At 51.3% G+C, this 20,790-nt stretch overlaps 1 protein-coding gene across 12 annotated transcripts in view; it reads left to right on the forward strand.

Moving 5' to 3' along the window:
* The window catches only part of PPP1R12B (protein phosphatase 1 regulatory subunit 12B), a 212,006-nt gene that overhangs the window by 159,904 nt on the left and 31,312 nt on the right, over positions 1 to 20,790 (forward strand). The window contains exon 1 of one of the 12 annotated variants that reach the window (XM_082613530.1): positions 7,783 to 7,973. The exons of the other annotated variants lie outside the window; for them this stretch is intronic. Within the exon in view, the coding sequence (XP_082469656.1) occupies positions 7,872 to 7,973 (102 nt within the window). The 5' untranslated portion in view covers positions 7,783 to 7,871. Of the gene's footprint in view, positions 1 to 7,782; positions 7,974 to 20,790 lie in introns of those variants that run through there. 12 annotated transcript variants of the gene reach the window in all.

A 20,790-nucleotide genomic window follows, 5' to 3' on the forward strand; every position in this document is an offset into this window, starting at 1 on the left:
TCTTAAGAGGCCTGTATAATCCCTTACCCTGAAGTGGGTTTCTGGGATTTAAACGTTGATGACACTGGGACGTGACTGTTCAAGTGTACGAGAGTGGGAGCACCTGGTGAAGGTCGGCCCCTCCCCGCCCACCCCTGCCTCGGCCTCAGGGCTCTCGCGTCCCTGTAGCGGATGCGCTTTGTCTCTCTGATTTTTAGCATTTGTTGCTTTTTCATAAAGGGCACGTGTCCAAAGCCCTTCCTTCAGTGGAAAGGACTGCATGGCTTCTCTGCTCTGCGTGTCCTTCTGTGTGGAATGAAGGCCGGCTCCTCTCGGGAAGGACTCGTTTCAAAGGAGCAGTTGAGGGTAGGAGGCTAGTTATGTGGTGAGACCCCTGATACGTCCTCACTCAGGGGCGTCTGTGCAAGAGTCGCTGGAGCTGAGTTGTCGCCACTGTCCCCCCACCCCCGGAGGAGGGGAGAGCTTCACCTCACGCAAATTACGGCTGAGGATTAAGATGGGGAAGTGGGAAGAGAAGGGGACAGGTGGCAGAGAACTTGCTGCTTCCTTCAGAGCGCTCCCTCATCCCTTCCCCCCACGGTGCTCGTGCCCCTCTAGGTGCCCAGGAGTGAAAACAGCAGGATGAACCCACGGAGCCTCTCCTGACTGGGCCGTGTGCTGCCCACGGTCTCCTTTACATGAAAAGAGCTTGTTTGTTGAGTAAGTCTGTTGAGTTAGCACTCAGTAGTGTTTGATGGGTTGGAGGAAGGAAAGGGTTAGTTGACGGTTAAAAATACACATATTTTACTTGGCCCTTATGTTCATAAATAGGCCTGAAAATGATTGTTCTATTGCAAACTCTTAGTTCCAAAAGGAGGAACAGGGATCTTGAACTATTTATAGTTCTTAATTGTTAATACTTGACTCATTACCTTCTTCCCTAAATCTGAACTAAAATATTGTATATTGTGTCTTCTCAGAAGTTTATAACCTAGTTACTCCCAAAAACTTGATTTGCAGGAAGCAGCAGCAACATTTTTGAAATACTGGGTAATGTCTGCCAAACTTTTGACAAACTCCCGTGGGGCCTTGAAGACGTTGTTGGAAGCCATGCCCACCTTCCAGAAGGAACTTTCCTCCCCTTCTGTATCTGAAGAAATGGGCAATGATAACGCATTCTGTTGGCTTTGTGCCCCCCCCAAAAAAAAAAAACTTGAAAGATTGCAGTTCTAGATGACTGAGTTTCAGGTTAGGGATCTTCAGAAAAATCAGGCCTTACACTTCTGGCTAAAGTCCTACAACATTTGTTTATTGACTGAAATGTCTCATGCTTAGGCTCAGTTACAGTGCTCACAAGTGCTAACAGAGAGGCTCTTTTCTGACCCCCTTGGCCAGAGCACTGCCGAACTTTATTCTGCAGTCCTGTGTTCTTTTGTGTAACAAAAGAACTTGAAAGAGGTAGATGGGGACCATGTGAGATTGTGAAGCTAGTTTCAGATAACTTTAATTTTGAAAGGGACCAATTCCGAGAGGTTATATGTAGCACGATAAAATGAAGTCTCTTTGGGTTTTACAATCTAATTATGAGGATTATTTTTAGCAGTTGTTCGTATTTGATATACAGTTTTGCCGGTATACCCACCCTTTTCCTATGCACACACATTTATATTTGTATATTCTACCCTCAGGAATTAAAAAATTAGTTTGGCCGTGAACCAAAGAGTAAATATTCTTTCTAACCTGTCTGTTGTTTCACCTGTGCCTTCAGCTTCTCTCCTCCCTTAAATACTCTTCCGTCTTTGTCTTACTCAAAATCTTTACTAGATGAAGGTTTTTAAATATATATATATATATATATATATATATTTAAGCACTTTGATCTAGTCTGGGTAAATATCAGGACCCCTTCTGCAGGCTAGTGGTCTCTGTTGAGTGGCAAATACAGCAAGCAGCGTAACTAAAATGTTCTTCTGTGGGTGTAATAATCCTGTCGCGTTTGATGCCCCAAAAGTAATCTGCTCACGGATTCTGAAGACAGAGGCGGCTGCTGTCTGCTCTTCCTCTGGGGATGAACACAGTCGATCTGGAATTGTCAGCTCACTGGGGAAGGCGAGGAATCACGTCCTTCATTTAGGAAAAAGTGGGTTGGAATCCCAGATGTTCCTTTCTCGAGACGCTGGAAGGGCTGTGCTGGTTCCTCTGCTGAAGCCCTTCTGGGACACGCGAGGAGTCTCCATGTGTGCCCTCGGCCACAGGGCACGTGCGGGGTCTGCGTGGATGGCCTGAGTGTCTGTGTGGTGAAATGCTGACCGACTGACACAGTGGCGATTCTGAGAATTGTAGCCACCGTAATAAAAAAGCTTTCTCTCCTGACTTGTGATGGGATTTGTCTGCCAAACCCCAAACTTTGTTTAAAGAGTAGTGACTTCCGTAGTGTTTTCCGATTCTCCTGACCCAGCAGCGTGGCCCTGGGAGGAATCTGGTTCAGAGCACGCATCCTTTGCCAGTTTGGTAACTCGGGGACTAGGAACCGCTGTGCCCTTCTCACTGGGAAAGGACTCGCGCTGGCTGCAGTCTTGTCTTTCGAGCTGTTTGACTGCGAGCCGGGACGCACGGAAGGAGTCGTGTGCCGGGAGCGCCCCTCCACTCCGGAGCGCACGCGGAGCTGCTCTGCGCGCTAGACGACACCTGGGTCCGCGCACAAGCCCGGTTCTCTGCTGAGCCTGTGGCCGAATCCCTCTGTGGCGAGACCTGTCTCTCCGAAGTCCTCTGGGGTTAAAAGAAGTTATCTCATTCACACGGCTCATACCCTAGTATGATGAGACAAGTGGGTTGTTTTAACTTTTTACTTTGAAACAATTTCAAATCTGTAGCAGGATTTCAAGAATAGTACAAAGAACTGTAAACGCTTCACCCAGAGACCACATTGAAACATCACCAGCCGTCCAGTAACGCCCTTCGTAGCAGAAGGATCCAGTCTGACCTTCCTCTCTCCTTGGTTCTCACGACCTTGGCATTTATAAGGCGAGAGGCCTGCGTGTACTCCTGGGTGTGGGCCGCTTTGCCTCAGAAGCTGGCCTGTTTCTGCATGTTTTACACAACGTCTCAGAAGTGACAGTTGGCTCTTCTTTCTGCCCTGACGGTCTGTCCACTCCTGGAGGCACTGACCCTGAGTCCCTGGGTTAGGACGGTGTCGCCACAGGAAAGTCCCATTTTCTTCCTTAGTGATTAGCATTTTATGAGGTGGTGCTTGGAGATTACGCAAAATCCAGCTTCTCATCCTGCTTTTACCCACTAGTTTTGGCATCCATTAATGTTTCTTTCTTGAACTGATTTTCCAGTGACATTTTCCAAATGGGGATTTTTATCTAATTTGATTACTCCCTTTACGTTCATTGGTAGGCATTCTCGGGTAAGGAAGAGCTTTCTTTCCTCCTCTGTTTTGTCATTCCTTTATTTGTATTAGAGTGTGCTTATGAATTCCTGTTTCCCTCCGTGGGTTTTCGTTTTGTTTTGTTTTTATTTATTTATTTTTGGCTGTGTTGGGTCTTCGTTTCTGTGCGAGGGCTTTCTCCAGTTGTGGCGAGTGGGGGCCACTCTTCATCGCGGTGCGCTGGCCTCTCACTGTCGCGGCCTCTCCCGTTGCGGAGCACAGGCTCCGGACGCGCAGGCTCAGTAGTTGTGGCTCACGGGCCTAGTTGCTCCGTGGCATGTGGGATCCTCCCAGGCCAGGGCTCGAACCCGTGTCCCCTGCATTGGCAGGCAGATTCCCAACCACTGCGCCACCAGGGAAGCCCTCCCTCAGTGGGTTTTTACTTGTTACTCTTATGTATTTTGATGCTCTGACTGTCCCAGGTTTGGCTTTCTGAGCAGGTCTGTGTGTCCTTCTGTCACGCCCCCATCCTCGTCTGAGTGCTTTTCTTCTTCCTGACACGAGAGACCCAGGCTCATTTGCTTTCCTCCCCCAACTCTGGAATCAGCAGCCATTTCTCCAGGGAACCCCACTGCCATTAGCGGAGAGTGACGTTTAGAAACAGTGGTCTGGGTACTGGCTGTGCAAAGGCTCCTCCACCGGTGCGGAGCCTATTGCTTCCTAACCCCGAAACCTAACCCCCACTGTCTTCAGGCCCCTGACTAGACCGGGCTTCTGCGTCATGGCTGCACCTTCCCTTACACTAGGGCATTGCCTTCCAAGAAAGAGGATTGGGAAGGAGGGAACAAGGTAGGTTCTTCCCTAAAGCATGTGGAAAGGAGATTCTGTCTTCATTCAGTAGCTGTTTACTAACCGTAATCTGAGCTCTTTGCTTCAGATTTTCATTTAGGTCCTTGCGTGTGTTTTCTAGATGTGTGTGTGTGTGCGTGTCGATCAGCACTTTGGTGATAAATTCCCTGTATTGAGCACATCCATATGCTTGGCACTGCATAGACATCAGGCCTAAATTACAGAATAACTCTGCAAGACAGGCATTATTTTACCATTTTTGAAGTGAGCCATATAAGATTCAGTGAGGGTAAAGCATTTTGCTCACGTCAGACAGTTAGGTAGGGGTTGGGTTTCAGCGCAGGCTACCAGACCTCAAAGCCCACCCCCTCCCCAAACCTCAGGGCAGTGTGCTGGTGTGCTGATGCTTTGGGGGTCCTCGCTGGGGACGTTTCACCAAACACCACCACTCTTAAACCATAACATTTAACGTTCTTGATTCAAAATAGAAGAGGAAAAGTTAGAAATTACTCAACTGGCTCATTAATTTCTATACTAAGAAGACCCCACTGGAGGAGACTTTGGGAGAACCCCTGTGTCTGCTGGTTCTTATGTTTATTGGAAATTCTGTTGAGCTGTCTGCCCGGGGCTCTTCATTCAGTTATAACAAAGAACCTCCTAAAGTTTAGGAACTTTTTTCTCTCCCTTACCTGGAAGAAATAAAACATGAACCCAACGTTCTCTCCTGCCTGTCGGAAATAGATTATTTTCCAAACAGATGGCTGTTTGCGTAGCTCTCACCCTGGAGAGTTCGTGGACCAGGCTCCTTGGTTACTAGACTTTAACTTTAGAAAGAATAGACCGGACCCTCAATTGGGGAAGAAAAGAAGAGGGCGACTCTCTGTTATCCTTTGCTATTCCTCCATGCTGCTTGTCTGATTAAGCAGCCTCCTCGGCTGTACTGTGTGTGCCCGGGTCAGAATGTTATACTCTGTGCCAGGCCAGTGTGGAGGAAAATGCAGATTGTTTTCATCTCTGGCTCCCTTACGTGGGAATGGTACTGGAAACATGGTACTACCTGAAAACTAGATTATGATATAACCGGAAGGCACAAGACTGTGGCCACAAACACTTGCGCTCACGTTTACCTTCACTGGGATGTGAAGGCTACTTTGATGTTCTCGGGGGAGTTAATGTCTCTTCAGTAAGAAAGGAAACAGCAAGTGCCTGTTGGAGAAAAAAGCTAAGTATATAAAAGAACAAGTGAGCAAAAGAAAGAGCTTAGGTGTAACTTTCTGGAGAATTTTTCTCTGTTCCTCAGTTTCTGACGTGTTCCTGTGAGTGCCTCAAATAGGCAGCATCTCCCTGAAGGATTTGAATTGGCTGGTCTTTTCAGACCCTTCGAGGGCCCGTTGTGTTCTGTGCCCTCTTCCTGGCTGTGTGTCTTCTGCCCAGGCTCGCAGCCCCTGAGAGCTTGTCCCCTCGCCTGTGAGATGAGAGTGCTTTTCAGCACAGGTGAGAGCACCAGGTGAGACCGTGCACGCTGAAGCACTCTGTACAGCTTGAAGGGCTTCGCCGTTGTCAGTGCCGCCAAGAAGCAGACGTAAGAGGTGAAGGGAAACAGAGCAGTACTAAGCAGGCTGTTCCATTCCTTCCCCCGTGGCCCACGAGGAATGAAGTCACTGCACGTGCCTCACAGAGGCAGCCCGGAAACTGTGCTCATCAGAATCGCCCCTGCCATCTGGTTGAGGGGTCTGCGTAGTGGACAAGGTTCTCGTCCTCCTCACCCCAGCCTTCCCGGAGCCAGGCTTGCTGTGGGAACGTTACATCAGTATTTCTTTTCTAAGTGAAGGGGTCTAATAGAGAAAAACTCACTCTTACAGATGGGAGTAGCTACAAAGTAGCATTTTTATTGTATGTTTTTTCATTCGGCCACACCACGCAGCAAGCGGGGTCTTAGTTCCCTGAACAGAGATCGAACCCAGGCCCTCGGCAGCAAATGCACCAAGTCCTATCCACTGGACCACCAGGGAATGCCCCATAACTAAGATTTAGAACATAAGATTCATAGATCTGAACCCACAAGGTAACTGGCCTTTTAGACACAGTACAATTGTGGTTTGTGGTAGAATTCATCAGTCCTCCTAAGGAGTTTTTTAGATTACAAGTGAATCAGGACCCCTTTATAAACTTTTCAACCTGTGTTCTTCAGACCAACCCCATTTCCCTTGATTCAGTTTCACAACTTGGTCATAAGCATAAAGAAGATATCAAGACAGTTGGAGGGAAAAGAGTGGCTTGCTGGGAAGATATGAAGGAAAAAGTATCCACTTCATGTGGGGAAACGAGGGCAGGATAGAGCTTCCAAGATCCCAGAGAGCAGTGAGTTGTGACTTCGGGGATAAACCCATCTGCTTAGAAAGCATTTGGCCTAGAAGTGTTGGATAGGGTAGTGATGACACAGAGTGCAAAAGATTAAACTCGAGATGTTTCAAGGCCAAATCCAAAATCCTTCGGCACCAAGCACATAAATTCCATTCTTTTTAACTCTTGACGTTCTCTGCGGTCGTGCAGCCAGCTCCCCCGTCTCTGTTCTCTCCTTATTTCCGACCCTGCTCTCTCTCCCCTCGCCTGGCCCCCCGCCCCATCTCAATCCTCCCGATTATGGCATTTTGTAAAACTCTGCTAAGCACTGTACTCAGAGGCTCTGCCGTCCAGGTCTCTTGTGTACGGAGAGCTTCCTCTGCCGTGGCCGGAGTTTCAACTTGCAGCTTCCTCAGGGGGCGGCAGGCATGACGTGTCGTTAAACGTGGACATAAAAAGGCTGAAGGTGCTTTGACGGATGTGTCTGTCTGGGCTTTGTTACTTAGGGACCCAGACGTGGAAAAGTCCCCGCTCTCCCATGTGGCGAAGCGTCTGAGAAGCCGGCCGAGGGGGTGGGTGCCAGGGGTGGTGGCTTTGTCCCTGAGCCCCCCGGGGGCCCCCCTGAGTTCCCAGAGGCCGGCGGGCTTTCCTCCTCCTGCAAGTGGCAGCCCGAATTCTGAGTGGGAAGCGCATCCTTGCCCTTGGCCGGCGTCCAGCATTCCTCGCTGTGCGAATAGGATTTGGAATGTCAGAGTCGGAGGGCGGGAGCGTGTGGGTCTGCGTGTTTATATGTGAAGGCAGCCTCCTCTGGCTTCCTGAGACTGCTTCCTTCTCCTCAACTCCTAGTACCTTATTTATGTGTTGTTCTTTGGTTTTTGTTTTTAAGTCGTTTAAGCTGCATTTATCGCGGCGGTTGGTCACAGGGGCACTTCCAGACCCCGTTCAGCCCCGGAGCCCGGCTCCGGGGAGGCAGCATGGTGTCCAGAGGATTTGCGTGTCTTCCCTCCGGATGAAGAGACCGGAGCTGTTCGCAGGCTCGTCCTCCGGGGGATCTGAGGTCGTCTCCTCCGGGGCGTGACCTGCTGTCCTGGAACCTGGACCCGGGTTCTGTGGGGCACAGGCCTCCGTGAGCGGCGCCCTTCGGGAAGAGTGGGGCCGGGCTGGGTCGGCAGCGGGGCCCAGCCCAGCGCCTGTGCTGGAGCTGGACTGAGACACGCCTCGGCCCGTGTGACTGTGGACTCATTGACTGGGTGGCTTCTACCCTTGATTCAGTTCAGCTCAAAGGCGAGATCTGGGGGCGCCCGACCGGCTCTGCCCCTGAGGGGCCATGTCCTCCCTGCGCGGCCGAGGCAAGGACCTCGCTCGGAGCAGGACGGCTCAGTCGGACTCGCCCCCGGGCTCACCCTCCCAGACGGCCAAGACGCTCCGAGTAAGCGGCCCTCCTTCCGTTCGCGGTCTGTTGGGGGCGGGCTGTGAGGCCGGGCCCCGGGGGTCGGTCAGGGCAGGGGGGATTCAGGGCGTGTGGAACCAGCCAGGGAGACGGAGGCCCCGCCGGGAGCTGCTGTGCAGGAGGTTCCTGTCCCTGATTCTTGGTGGCATCTTAGGTGAAAGCGGACTTGAATGCATGGCACAGCTTCTGTCTTCCAGCTCTTCAGCGTCAGCTGTGACATGCCTGACAGGAAGAGTGTAGAGGCCTCCTTACCGTGTCTTACGGGCTCTCTCTGATTTACGCGGCTGTGTTTAGTCAGTCCCTTTCCTGTGTTTTCTGGGTCAATACGGTGTTTCAGGAGAAGCAACTCCCAGTGGCTGCGGAACCACGTTCAGTGACCTCAGGCACGTGTAGGCTCTGCGTGTGCAGGTTCTGCACGTGCATTTGTGCAGGCGTGTACATGCGGGGGCGTCTTTGCCATCCTGTGTGTCTGTGAGCGATAGAGAGGGAACAGGATGGGCAGGCGCTCTGGACACTGGGATCCTTCTCCTCCGTGACCGTCAGGAGCCTCTGCGCTCAAAAAGCCAAAGAAGTACCTCCCGGCCGTAGACAGCCAGCTCTGGGGGTGTTTGCAACGCCCCAGGCAGGTCCAGCCTCTCTAGTGCGTGTTTCTGTGGACGTGGATTGCCCGTGGATTCAGGTGTCCCCCGTGGGAGGCCGGCAGAAGCCCGCCATGCTGCCGAGGGCCCTGCTGGGCACGGGGTGAGGTGGCAACCCCTCCTTAGTGAGCGAGGGAGCAGGTTGGTCACAGCTTCCTTATTTGGAGAGGAAGCCTGAAGAAGCTCTGGGCTCTTCTGAGCGGCATGATACCACGTTCAGTGTCTGTCTCCCAGTGTAAATGACCACGGGGTCTCTCCCGTGTGCGTATCGCCGTCGTGGGTGTGGCAGCCTCTTTGCACGTGGCCTGGGCTGCTCTCTCCGGGGGAGCGTGTCCCCGCCGCGCACACAGCTGCCAGGCTGGGTCCCCAGGACGGAGCGTGCCCTGGTCCCCTTCCCTCTCGGCGGCACCAGGGGTGCCTTGTGGTTGGTGTGAGGAGCCCTTGTCAGCCTCGCTCAGCCCTACAGCCCTGGCTCCTGGAGCAGGGATGCCCCCTTTTCCCTTCCTGGGCGAACCCGTGTCCTCTCTAGAGGGGCTGCTGCTTTCTTCTCATCCCGGTCCTCATGCCACCGTTCCCCCTACCCCCGACTTTTTAGACAGAGGCCGCAGCGGGAGAGAACTTGGATTATAGGAACTGAAGCGTGGTGGCTTGCGTGACGGGCTGCTTCCCAGGTTCAGTGCCCGTGTCCGCGGGTTCCCGCCGTCACCTCAGCTCTGTCTGTAGCTCCCGGAGTCCAGACAGCCTGGGCCTGTGCTGCAGAGACCGCTCACACTCCACTGTAGTGTTGGAGAGAGTGGCAGACACATGGGCTAATTCAGGGGCTGCTGACCCTTGGAATGGGTTACAAAACCAAGATGTACCTCCTAGGAGTCCGGTCTCGTCTCGTCTCGTCTCTTGTGCTGGCGGGCTCGTGTGCTCTCTCAGAGCTGGTCTGGGTGTCGGGCGGTGGTGGTGTCTTACCTGCCTCCTGATGCTGCTTCAGGACAGATGCGGGGTTATACCTGCACTGTGTGATACACATGTCACTGCAGGACAGGCTGGGGCAGACTTCTGAGCATCTAATGCCAATAAAAACACAAGCATTCTATCCAAAATACCTAACACATTCCAGGCCTGAGACTTTCACCGCCTTGAGTAATCCTCAGGCACCTGCAAGGCGGGTGTTGCCGTCCCTGTGTCACAGGTGAGGACACTGAGGGACGCAGAGGAGTGGTTCCGTCTGTAGCATCCTCACCAGCGAGAGCAGAATCCGGTCCGACCCTCCTCGTCAGCAGCACCGGAGCGCACATCAAATATATGTGAAGGTTAAGGACACGCCAGGGTCAAAGCAGACAGTTAAAGGCTTGGGCAGCCTGGACATGGTGGGGACGCAGGAAGCTGAAATGGCGGGGGGGCTGTGTCTGCAGACAGGGAGCCCCACCACAGGGGCCTGGGAGCCCCCTCAGGGGCAGAAGCGCCTGGGCCTCTCGCAGCACAGGTGCTGGGATGCGTCTGCTGGGAACAGCTCTCTCCATCCTAACGGAACCTGGGGGACTCCTGCTCACGCCGGTCCTGTTAGGGGTCACGCGTGGCTGAGGAGCCGTAGCTGCCGGAGCCGGCTCTGTAATTCGGAGGGTCGAAGCACACACCAAGAGAAGTAGTGTTGTCAAAAGGGCTAGACAGTAAACGCTTCCATGTAAGGAGAACGTCCTCAAAGGAATTTTAAAATAATGGCTGTTGGACACCTTGATCTTAGATGTTCAGGAAGCAGAAAGGGCAGCCTGTAAACTGCAGCTCCTACGGGTTATTTCTAACTTGAGAAAACAAGTGGTAGGATGATTTTTCGGTAATTGGAATACCGAAAGTGTCTTATCATGCCTTTAAACTCCCAGCAGCATCTGATACTTTTAATATTATGTAATTCAGTGTTTCTGTACGTGGTAAAACTATGACCGTTTTTAAATAATGTGATAACCTACCGTTTGCCTAGAGATTGTGCAACTAATATCCTCCCTAATGAAATAATCACTTACATGAGCAAGACAGTATGTGTCCTCGCCAGCCAAGGACTTTGTTTACTTCCTCTAGTTTCTAGTTTAAAAATAATAAACACTTGTCATTCTCTGAGCACAAGGTTATACTATGAAACATCGTTTTTAACTCCACCCCTCCCTCCGCAAGGAAGACGTCCACCACCCGCCCCTCATAACCCACTAAAGCTGTTCTGGTCTCTGCTGACCCTGAGAGTGGAATACTTTTTTTAAACAATTCTTTTGACTTTCACACTAGGTTCACACTAGTCCACCATCTCTTTGTCTCTAAAAGTTGGGGGGCGGTGGGGAGGGGTGCTCCCTGAGTGACAGTCCTGCTCGTCTCTGATTTGTCACTCGGGGAAAGCGGGACAGCTTGCAGAGTCACCCCCGTTACTGATGGGCGCCATGCCAGTATTTACTGGGGAAGCTTTGAAGGCTCAGCCTCTCTTCACACTGTGAGCCACTCCACGAGGCGCCAGGCTCACACGTTTGTATAAAAGCTTCCTTTTGATGTAATTTGCCAACATAAAAAAATAATAATTCTGAACTACAAACATATTAGACACCTCTAGCTCCTTCTTGCTTCTTAATCACTGTGAATATTATTGGGTTTCAAGTTTATAAATTCCATTAACTTAAAAACTAGTCAATTTAGACGGCTTAGCATTTTAAAATCATCTTGAAAGCAAGAGCCGGGTAACCACTGGTCAGTATTCTCAAATTATTATTTGCTAATTTAACAAAATATTCTTCAGTACAGGGCATATCGAAAGATAACAGACTACTTGAGAACGTCCAGCTGGCAGTGCTTCGCTGCTATTTGTTGTACTGGATAGTTTTTTTAAAAAATTATTTAATTATTTTATTTATTTATGGCTGCTTTGGGTCTTCATTGCTGCACGGGCTTCTCAGTGCAGTGGCTTTTTTTTTCTTGTTGCAGAGCATGGGCTCTAGGCGCGCGGGCTTCAGTAGTTGCGACACGCAGGCTCAGTAGTTGTGGTGCATGGGTTTAGTTGCTCCACAGCATGTGGGATCTTCCCGGACCAGGGCTCAAACCCATGTCCCCTGCATTGGCAGGCAGATTCTAAACCACCGCGCCACCAGGGAAGCCCGTACTGAATAGTTTTGAAGTAAGTGGGACATCAGCTGAACCCTGGGAATCTTTTAAATAGACAGATTTTCTCTGAATTGGTTGGTATTTATAACAGGATTTGGCCTGCATCTATAAACCAAGATCAGTAGCATTTTTCCCATGTAACCTGGATTGTTATTCCTTTAGGACTTACATCTCAAGAGAAAATACACAGATTCTACATAATATTTTTCACCCCAGCTGCTAATGTAAATACAGGGGGAAATTTACCAGCTTGTTTTGTTTTATAACCAGCTCTACAACCTAACGAGGGTACGTTTGGTAACAAGTCGGGGGACAGAGGGTCGCTGCTCTCGGGAGCCCACCCACGAGGTGCGCTTCCCTGCCAGGCGCTGGTGTGGAGCCGCGTCTTTGCCTCCTCTGGGCTCCCCTGTGGCCAACACCGAACGGCTTTCAGGCTGTTCCTTATCCTTCGTTCCTCTCACCCCGCTCTCGCACTTCCAATCTGGAATCCATGTTTTACTCCTTTATGATCCGTTGTCAGGGGATGAGAAGCATTTGTCTGGGTGAATAATACTAACTAAGGGTGCAAGCCGTTAACCATTTTTTTTCTCTCTAATTAAAACCACTAGTGTATTGGGTTGGGTTGGGTTTTTTAAATTCCACTCAAGAAAAGTCAGTAAGCAGTAACTCTTTGGCGGGGACTCTTCCTAAGCAACGTAGTGGAACCTGTAGGAAGGAAAGCAGTTCCCCACCGGGAACGGTTCCGTGAGTCCTAGGTGGGCGCTGGGCTGGGTCAGCCACGGAGGAGAGGCTTGCTCACCAGAGACTGGTTCCACGGCAGATGAACACCAAGGCCACCTACCCTGTTCTGAATCCTCCCACGGTTAACGTTCCATGAGCGTCTGCTACATAAGTAGGCCCGTACTAGATCTGGAATCGAGAGATGAAAGACACAGTCCCTGCCCTCAGGGAGCCAGCGGTCTAACTGGGGAGATGAGACGGGAACTCCAGGATTATAACAAAGGGAAGTGAATGTTCGAATCAAGGTATGTGGGCCCGGGTGCTTTGTTTTAGGAGACCAGTCAAGCGGGAGACGCATAAGGCTGTTGAACGGACAGTAAAAGCAATCAGTGCGTTACCAGGGTGGAAAAACGACGAGGGGCAGTAGAGTACTGCTCTGAGAGCTGCAGATCGGTGTGGCTGGGACCAAAGGTATAATGCGGAGGGTGAGTGAGGGGTGTGATCGGAAGTTCAGCTGGAGACGCACAGGGGCCGGTTCGTTTTGGCCTTGGCATGTCGTTCCGAGGACTTGGAGGGCTGGCCTGTGGGCAAAGGACTGAAAAGTTGGGGTCAGGTTGCTGTGATCAGAGCTGTTTGCTTGTTAGAGAAATCGCTCTGGCAGCTCTGAAGGCTGGACTGTCGGCGGGCCTGGGGGTAAGGTCGGTCCTCCGGTGAGAAGGGAGGGCCTGGACGGAGGCGCTGTCCGGTGCTCAGAGGACCGTCCAGCTGTTTAGAAGTGGACTGGGGCGGGGTGAGCCCGTGAGCGGGCAGGGGCCAGGGCGACTCTCAGGCCTCTGGTTTGGGCCACTCGGTAGAAACCGGCAGGACACGGCTCAGCGGTCAGGCCAGGAAGCAGATGGTGCCGAGTGCGGAGGCGCCTCATGCTGGGATGCACTGAGTTAGAGGGAGTTCGGGAGGTTCGGTACTGACACCAGAAAGTAGTTGGTCCGAAGCTCGGAAGGAAATAATGGGCTGAAAATACTGATATTTATGATTAGAGCCAAGGAGTAGATGTCACATAAGGAACGAGCTGGGAACAGAGCCTTGGGGAGTAACAGCAAGAGGTTAGAAGGCTCTTCCCGTGCGTGGCCTTTTCCTCTCCAGTCACCACGGGGTCACATGAGGGAAGACAGAAGGCCTTGAGTCTTGTCTGTCTGTCTGCAGGTATTGTGGTCAACTTGATGATCCAGTGATGAGCTTCAGCCCCCAAAAATCCAGAAATGGAGGGTCAGTTGGGTCAAGAGGTTGGGGTTCTCGTTTTCAGTACAGCCAGCGGGGCCACCGGGGAGAGCGTTTCCCACTTGAGCAGTTCCCAGATTATGCAGCATCGCTTCTCCCTTTTCCTCAGCCTCGTAATATGTGGGGGAGCTGGCGGTTAGAATCAGGAGATGGAGGGGAACAGCTCTGGCTGGCTTCTAGCTGCCTTTTGCTCCTTTTGTTTCTGGTCCTGACTGTGTGTCACTCAGGGGGTGACAGCTGTCCACACCTGGGGTTAGTCCTCATCCCAGCCCAAAGCCCAGCCTCCTTCTTGGGTCACAGTGCAGGAGTCCTCCCGGTGAGCTGACGGGGTAAAGACATGGAAGTGTGTCTAGACTTTGAGCTCCGCCTGCGTCTTTGCGAAAGCACCGTCTTTGTGTCAGAGCGTCACAGCTCCTGTGGACTTCCAAAATCGACCCCCCGTGGTTGGTTATCTGGGAGAGAGTATAACTATGCGGACAGTAGAATAATAACCTTAAATGCCTGTGGGTTAGAAAGGGTAAGTGGGAACTAGCCTGGATAATCAAAATCTACAGACAATCAAAACCCTTGACTTGAAGAGTTTGCTTGAGCTTATTCCTCTGGCAGCCAGCAGGCCCCGGCAGAGAGGAGTGGGCAGTGGAAACTGGTATTTATAGAGCATCACCTGTGCCGGGTGCCATGCCAGGCACGCGACTCACTTCACCCTGCTGATAACCTTACGCACCGGGTACCATTCCCCCGACTTTACCCATGAGGACGCTGAGGCAGAGGGAAGTTAGTAGTTGTTCTGAGCCCATGTACCAGCAGATGCTGGAGCCGGCAATGCTAAGCTGTGTAGCGGTCCAGGGAACCACTGCGTCTCCGTGAAATAGCTCCTGAGTTATTGCTAATATTCCTGACCGTTCAATCTGTTTTGAAAAGAGAGATGGCGATAATAAACCTATTGTAAAGAAAGAAAAAGTTCACAGAATAATTTAGAAGGAGACAAATCCATTTAGATAAAGTCAGAATTTTGCAACATTTAAAAGTAGGTATAGTTTTGTTACTTCTAAGTATCTACATTAGAACTGTTGCTAAGGAGAAAAGATCTGCTCTACCCTTGAAGGTTGTCACCTAAAATCATTTTTAGCGAGTGTATTAGTAAATAGTTCTCTAAAGCCATTTTTATAAGTGCTCAAAAACAGATCCGTTAGGTAAGGTCATTTATCTTATCTTTTTATGCTATTAATTTACTTATAAAATAGTTTTTAAGCAGATGGTACAAAGGTATGCTTCAATTCAGGACCTGTTACATTATAACAAGTTCTGAATTAGAAGAGCGTGAATTTCTGAGGTTTCTCTCATCTAAGGGATCTTTCACCTGCCAAAAATCAAACACCCTGCACACGTGTCTCCTCTCCCTAAGGCCTATACTATAAAACACCAGTTTTGCTCTGGAAGTACAGTTTAGCCCCCTAAATCCAAAGTACCTTGTGCATCTGAAGACTCAAGTCCATAGGGGGTCTAAAAGGTCCCATTTAGTGGCAGAATCAAAGAAAGCTTCAGTTCTTTACCTTTCAGAGCTGCCGGTAGCACTTGAGCTACTGACGAGGCCCCAGCTAGTGCCCGAGTTCTCACAGGACAGGTCATGCAGAGCAGCGTCCTTCTTCACGACCACCCTGTTCCTAACTCCAGGCTGATGCTTTCCATAGGGTCGTCCTTCCACGAAGCCTTACCAGGAACCTCCAGACAGCGTCGGTCTTTCTTTTCTGGCAACCCTTTTTATCTGCTGTGTGTACCGGACAGCCTAGTGTCTGACTGCACTCGGGTGATGACTGTCATTGTTTTGTGGGTGTGCTCAACTTTCCCCCACCAGAGAAGGGATCTGAGCCCAGAGGACACTGTCTGAGGCCCCCTCACTCACAGGGAAAGGATGCACTGCCTGACCCTGGTCTGGTCTCTGCTCCTGGCCTGTGCGGCCCCCTGGAGGGGGTCGGCCGTGCACTGTGAAATCCTGTTTCTGTAGTGAGGGCTAATAGCCACAGGTGTTCTCGAGGCTCTTCAGATCCCTGCTTGTTGCAGTTTGCTAGTGTGTCGACAGCTCTAAAATATGTGAGTTAATATTTTGGTTTCTGTGGGAACAGAGAGAGAAAGCTAAGAACAAAGGAAGTCCCTAACCTTTTGTGCAACTTACTGAGCAGAGAAAGTTTTCCCTTAGGCTACTTAGGTCCTGAGTGTCTGTTTCCTCTTAAGAGGTGAGGTCTGGAGAGCCTCACTAACCCCTTGGCAAGGGTTTTGATCCACAACCTGGTCTGAATAAAATTAAAGTAACTGCTACCCAAGTAGGCTGCTGGACAGTGATATTTCCCAGGTAAAAAAAATCCACCTCTTCCCAGCCTGTGGGCCTGGAAAGCTTAATGCTGAGGAGGCATGATGATGGCCCTGACGGGGTGGTGGGACCCACTACCCTACAGAGCCTCACAGCGCTGGGGGCCATGCTCAGGCTGCAGTTGGAATTGTCTGTGCGATGTCAGGGGCTACTGCAACTTCGTGCACCGTGCACTCCAGTGCAGACCTGAGACTAAGTGAAAGTGTGTGTTAAATGTGGGTGACGTGACCCCTGGCTAGAGCCACACACGTTAGAGCAGCTCGTCGTCCTTGGTCACCGTCATCTGGCGTGTGAAAGCTGCCTGGAGAAGACGCCGCAGTCTGCAAGTGTGTTTACGGATCATAGGAGTTTACAGATGGCTTTTAAACACAAAGGGCTTGCCTTGGATATTTTAGGGAAACTTTAGTACGTTCAGATATTTCCTTCTACAATAAGTACACTTTGTGAGTTCCAAAAAAAATCTAGAAACTCTTCAGAAGCTGGGAATATCCATAAAGAAAAGGTACAGGCCTGCATAGAAAATAAGAGCTGTAGAATTCCAGTAATGTTTGGGCAGCGTGATCTATAGATATAGCAAAAGATGGGTCTCTTTCTACCGTTTGAAATATAATGAGATGGACCAGAATATGCGCAGTAACATTCAGTCATCTTGTTTCTACGTGCAGTGTTAAATTGGTAGGTCGTCACACTCTGGCAGTGAGGTTTGTCAGAAACATTTACAGTGTAAACGGCATTATAAATGCTGTATTTCTCGACTTTCCTGTTTTTCTTTTTTGTTTTTTTCCCCGTATGAAGTACTGGGTAAAGACAAATCAAGGAGTAAACTAAGATGAAGTTAGATGTAACTTAATACTTTTAATACTGTTAGAATTTGGCACACACATCTGCTCGGTGGATGCACACTTCCCCAGCATCAGTCGTGCTTTCAGCATTATTCTGATTCAAAACGTCTGTAATCACCCAGCTGCAGCTGACTGGCCATGTACAGTGGATATTTCTTACTCTGAGGATGTTACAGGTCATCTAGACCATGTCTTTTTAAAGCGGGACTTTCTAAAATGGCTCGTTTAGATGTCCTGGCCTGGGCTCCAGGGCCCGTGTATGTGATGAGGTGGTCCTCCCTCGACCGTGTTACGGGCATCACCAACCTTATGAGACGTGGGCCTGATCCAGGCAAGAGCCCTACATGCAGAGAACTTTCTTGGCTGATGGCAGAGGAGTGTGGAAAGGAGCCCCCGTGTCACTGCGTGAAGGGGGGAAGGACACGGGGGCCTCCAGGAGCAGGGGCAGCCCCGGCGGCCACAGGCAGGGGTTCTCCCCCGAGCCTCCAGGTGAGAGCCCAGCCAGCAGACACCCGGTTCTGCCCGTGAGAGCCTGAGCAGGGCACAGCCAAGCCGAGGGTGGAGCAGCAGCAAGAGAAAATGAATAGAGTTGGACGTCTGGTGATCTTCAGGGACACTCATGTGTTAGAGACAGGGAAAAGCACCTGACACAGGCCTCAGCATCACTGTCCCCTACTGCCACATCTCTGCGTACATCGTGAAAGGTTTTATTCCCCCCCCCCGCCCCTGCCCCCACGTGTATCTCCAAGTTGTTCAGGATCCCCAGATATATTACTGGAACAATACAGACTCAGAAAGATCCTTTTCAGAGCTGGAGCCTACTAGGCTGCCCCTCCAAGCTCCCCGAGAGCCCCGATTGTTTGGGTTATGAGGGTGCCCTGCCCTGCAGGCAGAAGGCTTAGGAAGCCTGAGTGTGTCTGAGACGAGTATAGGGAAGGAGTCTCAAACTCAAAACGTCGTAGAATGATTGTCCCCAGAGCTCAGGGAGCGGCCAGGTCTGGGCCAGGTCTGCGGTGGGTCCTCGCTGCGGCCACACCCACGCTCCTCAGAGCTCGGGCACCCCGGGGCAGTGCCCACGGCCCCTGCTCGGGCCTCTCCAGGGAACACGGAAGTGAAGTAGGAGGTTTACCCGGAGGCTTTCCCATCGCTGCAGGGTCAGGCGCATTTTGGTCTTGGTGTGGCCACGTGACGCGGTTCGTTCCTTTCCCTTGGGCCCAGCTTCCAGAGCTAAGATTTTATTTTAAACTTGGTCAGAAGAGTTTGGTTTTAATTATCTGCCTTCCTGAACTCCAGATAACTTCACATTAAAAGCTTTCGTGGGGGGTTTCCTAGCCAGTCTCTGGTGTTCGGAGAACTCTCCACATTTCACAAATCAAAACCAGCCCTGTTCGCGTCCCTTTCCAGGATTTCCATCTGAATTCATGGTGCTCTTCGCTCTGTTGTTTTATTAGAAACAGGCCCCAACCAATGGGATTGTTATGGGAGAATTCAGGAGGTATGAAAGGAAGGAGCCTGCTTCTTGGTGTTGGAGCATTTTTAAAATTATGGTGCATCTGGCTTGTCTTTCTTTTTACTTTGTTTTCTGTGTTCGCTTTGGTTTCTAAAGTCTCTGCTGCTGCAGGCCCCATTCACCATGTCTATGGACCCCAGTTGGGCCATAAAAACTGTGAAAGTAATTCCTTCTCTGAGCCGTTTGCCTCTAGCTCAGACACACCAGAGAGCCCGGCCTCAGTGGCCATCAGGCGTTTGCTTTCAGGGCAGCAGAGCAGCAGTCTTTGAGCAGAAGTTCCTCCTGAGACGTCCTCACTAGAGCATGTGCCAAGGGACGTTGGTCTTAACCTGTAGGCTGCGTAGAAGGCTCGGGCCTCTCCTAAAATAAACGGTGTCACCGTGGGCAGATGAGCCGTTCAGACCCGGCTCGAGAGTGGAGTGAGGGCCGCTGCTCCACGTCCACGGGGGGAGCTTGCAGGGAGAGATGGGCCATTCCCAGAACATAGGCAAGGGGAACCCCCGCTCCTGGCCTCCGAAGGGCGCAGATTGGCTGGGGCCCCAGGCCCTGTGTTCTGGAGCTTCTCCTCAGTCGCTGCCCATGGGTCCGACTCTCAGGCTCCGCCCTGGAGGGTCTTCGGTGTCCTTCCCCAGCCTCTGATGCTGTCCTTTACTGCCACCCGCCCCGGCGAGACCACGTCGGCAAGCCCGCACTGCCCCGCCCCCTGCCCTCCAGACCCGCTCCCTGCTTTCCCTGCAGGGACGGAGTCAGCTCTTTAGACTGAGACACAGTGTCCGGGTGACGGTGAACCGTGCTCAGTTTGAGTGTCAGGAGGAGGGAGAGGGAAAATGGAAGTTAGGTTTCCACCAGTTCAGCCACCCTGCTCCTTTTACCCAGGAAACCCAAACTTTCTCTCCCTAAATCTAACCAGTGTTTGTCCGTCAAACACCAGATTATCTAGGATATCAAGAAACCAAGCAAAACAATAGTTTCTGGAAGTATGATCTAAATACCAAAGCCATTTTATTAGAAGCTGGGGATTGAGTCCCAGGTCCCGTACACTTTAAACCCACTTGCCCTCTAAGAACTGTCTTCTCAGGCTAATTTCTGTTCCGATGAGAACACCATCTCCTCCAGAACCCCCAGGTGTCCTCCTTCTTTGCAATGATATTGTTTGCTTTATGGCAACGGTGCTACCTCTACAACCTACGACCGTGCTACCTCTGTGGCCCCAAATCTTCTTTGCTGAGACTCTCACTCTTCTCTAAGGAGTTAGCTCACCTTCTCGGGACGTGGCTAAGGCGAGTCCTTGAAGGTAATGATAAAAAGCCCGAGGGTTCCAGAGGGCTCCAGTAGTTGGGGGGTGGGGTGGGGGGAGTGCTAGAAGGATGGGGGGCAGGCTTGGAGGGAGCCCTGTTTCCTCTGACACCTGGATCAGGTGACAGTCTACTCGTCACCACACCTGATGAAAGTTCATCCCAAAGAACCTGATAACATGCATCTTACATGCTTGAAAAGTACAACAAACAACAGACTGTGCTATTTGCTTTCAGTTACCCCTGGCAGGTAGAAAGAGGAGTGCTGCTCTTGGCAGCCCCCGTAGGACACACCGCCCTCCAGGCTGGCCTCTGGGGAGGGCTTGCCTGGGGCTGCCAGGGCCCCGTGGGCTTTTTCTGATTACTGTGTGGCAGTGCTAACCTATTTTCTGTGTCTTTAAGTTTTTGCCTGTTTGTATCTTGCATCAGCTTCCTCAGTGGAGGCCACTCAGTGTCACAGCATGCGATGCTGCCCTGTGTCTGAGAACTTCCGCTGGTACGATGACAGGGCGTCAGCAGCTCCGCAGTACTTCCAGGCCATCCCGAGTGGGAAAGGTTAGTTACCCAGTGCTCTGATAGGAGTCGGTCAGTGGAGATGAGCAGTGTGCTTTGATACCACAAAATGGCTCAGGCTGAGGCCTGGGAGAAGCCAAATTTCCCTGCCTTAAGGAAAGGAAGAACTTTCTTCACTTAGAGAGGCAACTGCCAGCATCAGCACAGCAGACTGAAAGCTGGAGATGTAGTAAAATGTCACCCCACAAATCACGTTCTTACAGAGAGGATGTCACAGCACCCTCAAGTGAGCTCCCACAGTTTGGGCACCGCCGAGTCGGTAAACAGACGCGTCTGTCGGTCACGTCGTCAGGCCCCCGTCTGCGCGTTGGGCACAGGTGTGCTTGGGTTTCTGTGGGAGAAGACAACCAAGGCGTGGGGCAAGCTGGCGAGGTTGTAAAGGGGTCATTCTCCGTGCCTGGGGGAGGGCGTGGGAGGCTCTCCCATGGGGGCGATGGAGCGTG

Source organism: Mesoplodon mirus (assembly GCF_964341445.2).
Source record: "Mesoplodon mirus genome assembly, chromosome: 3".
Classification (NCBI taxonomy): Eukaryota; Metazoa; Chordata; class Mammalia; order Artiodactyla; family Ziphiidae; genus Mesoplodon; species Mesoplodon mirus.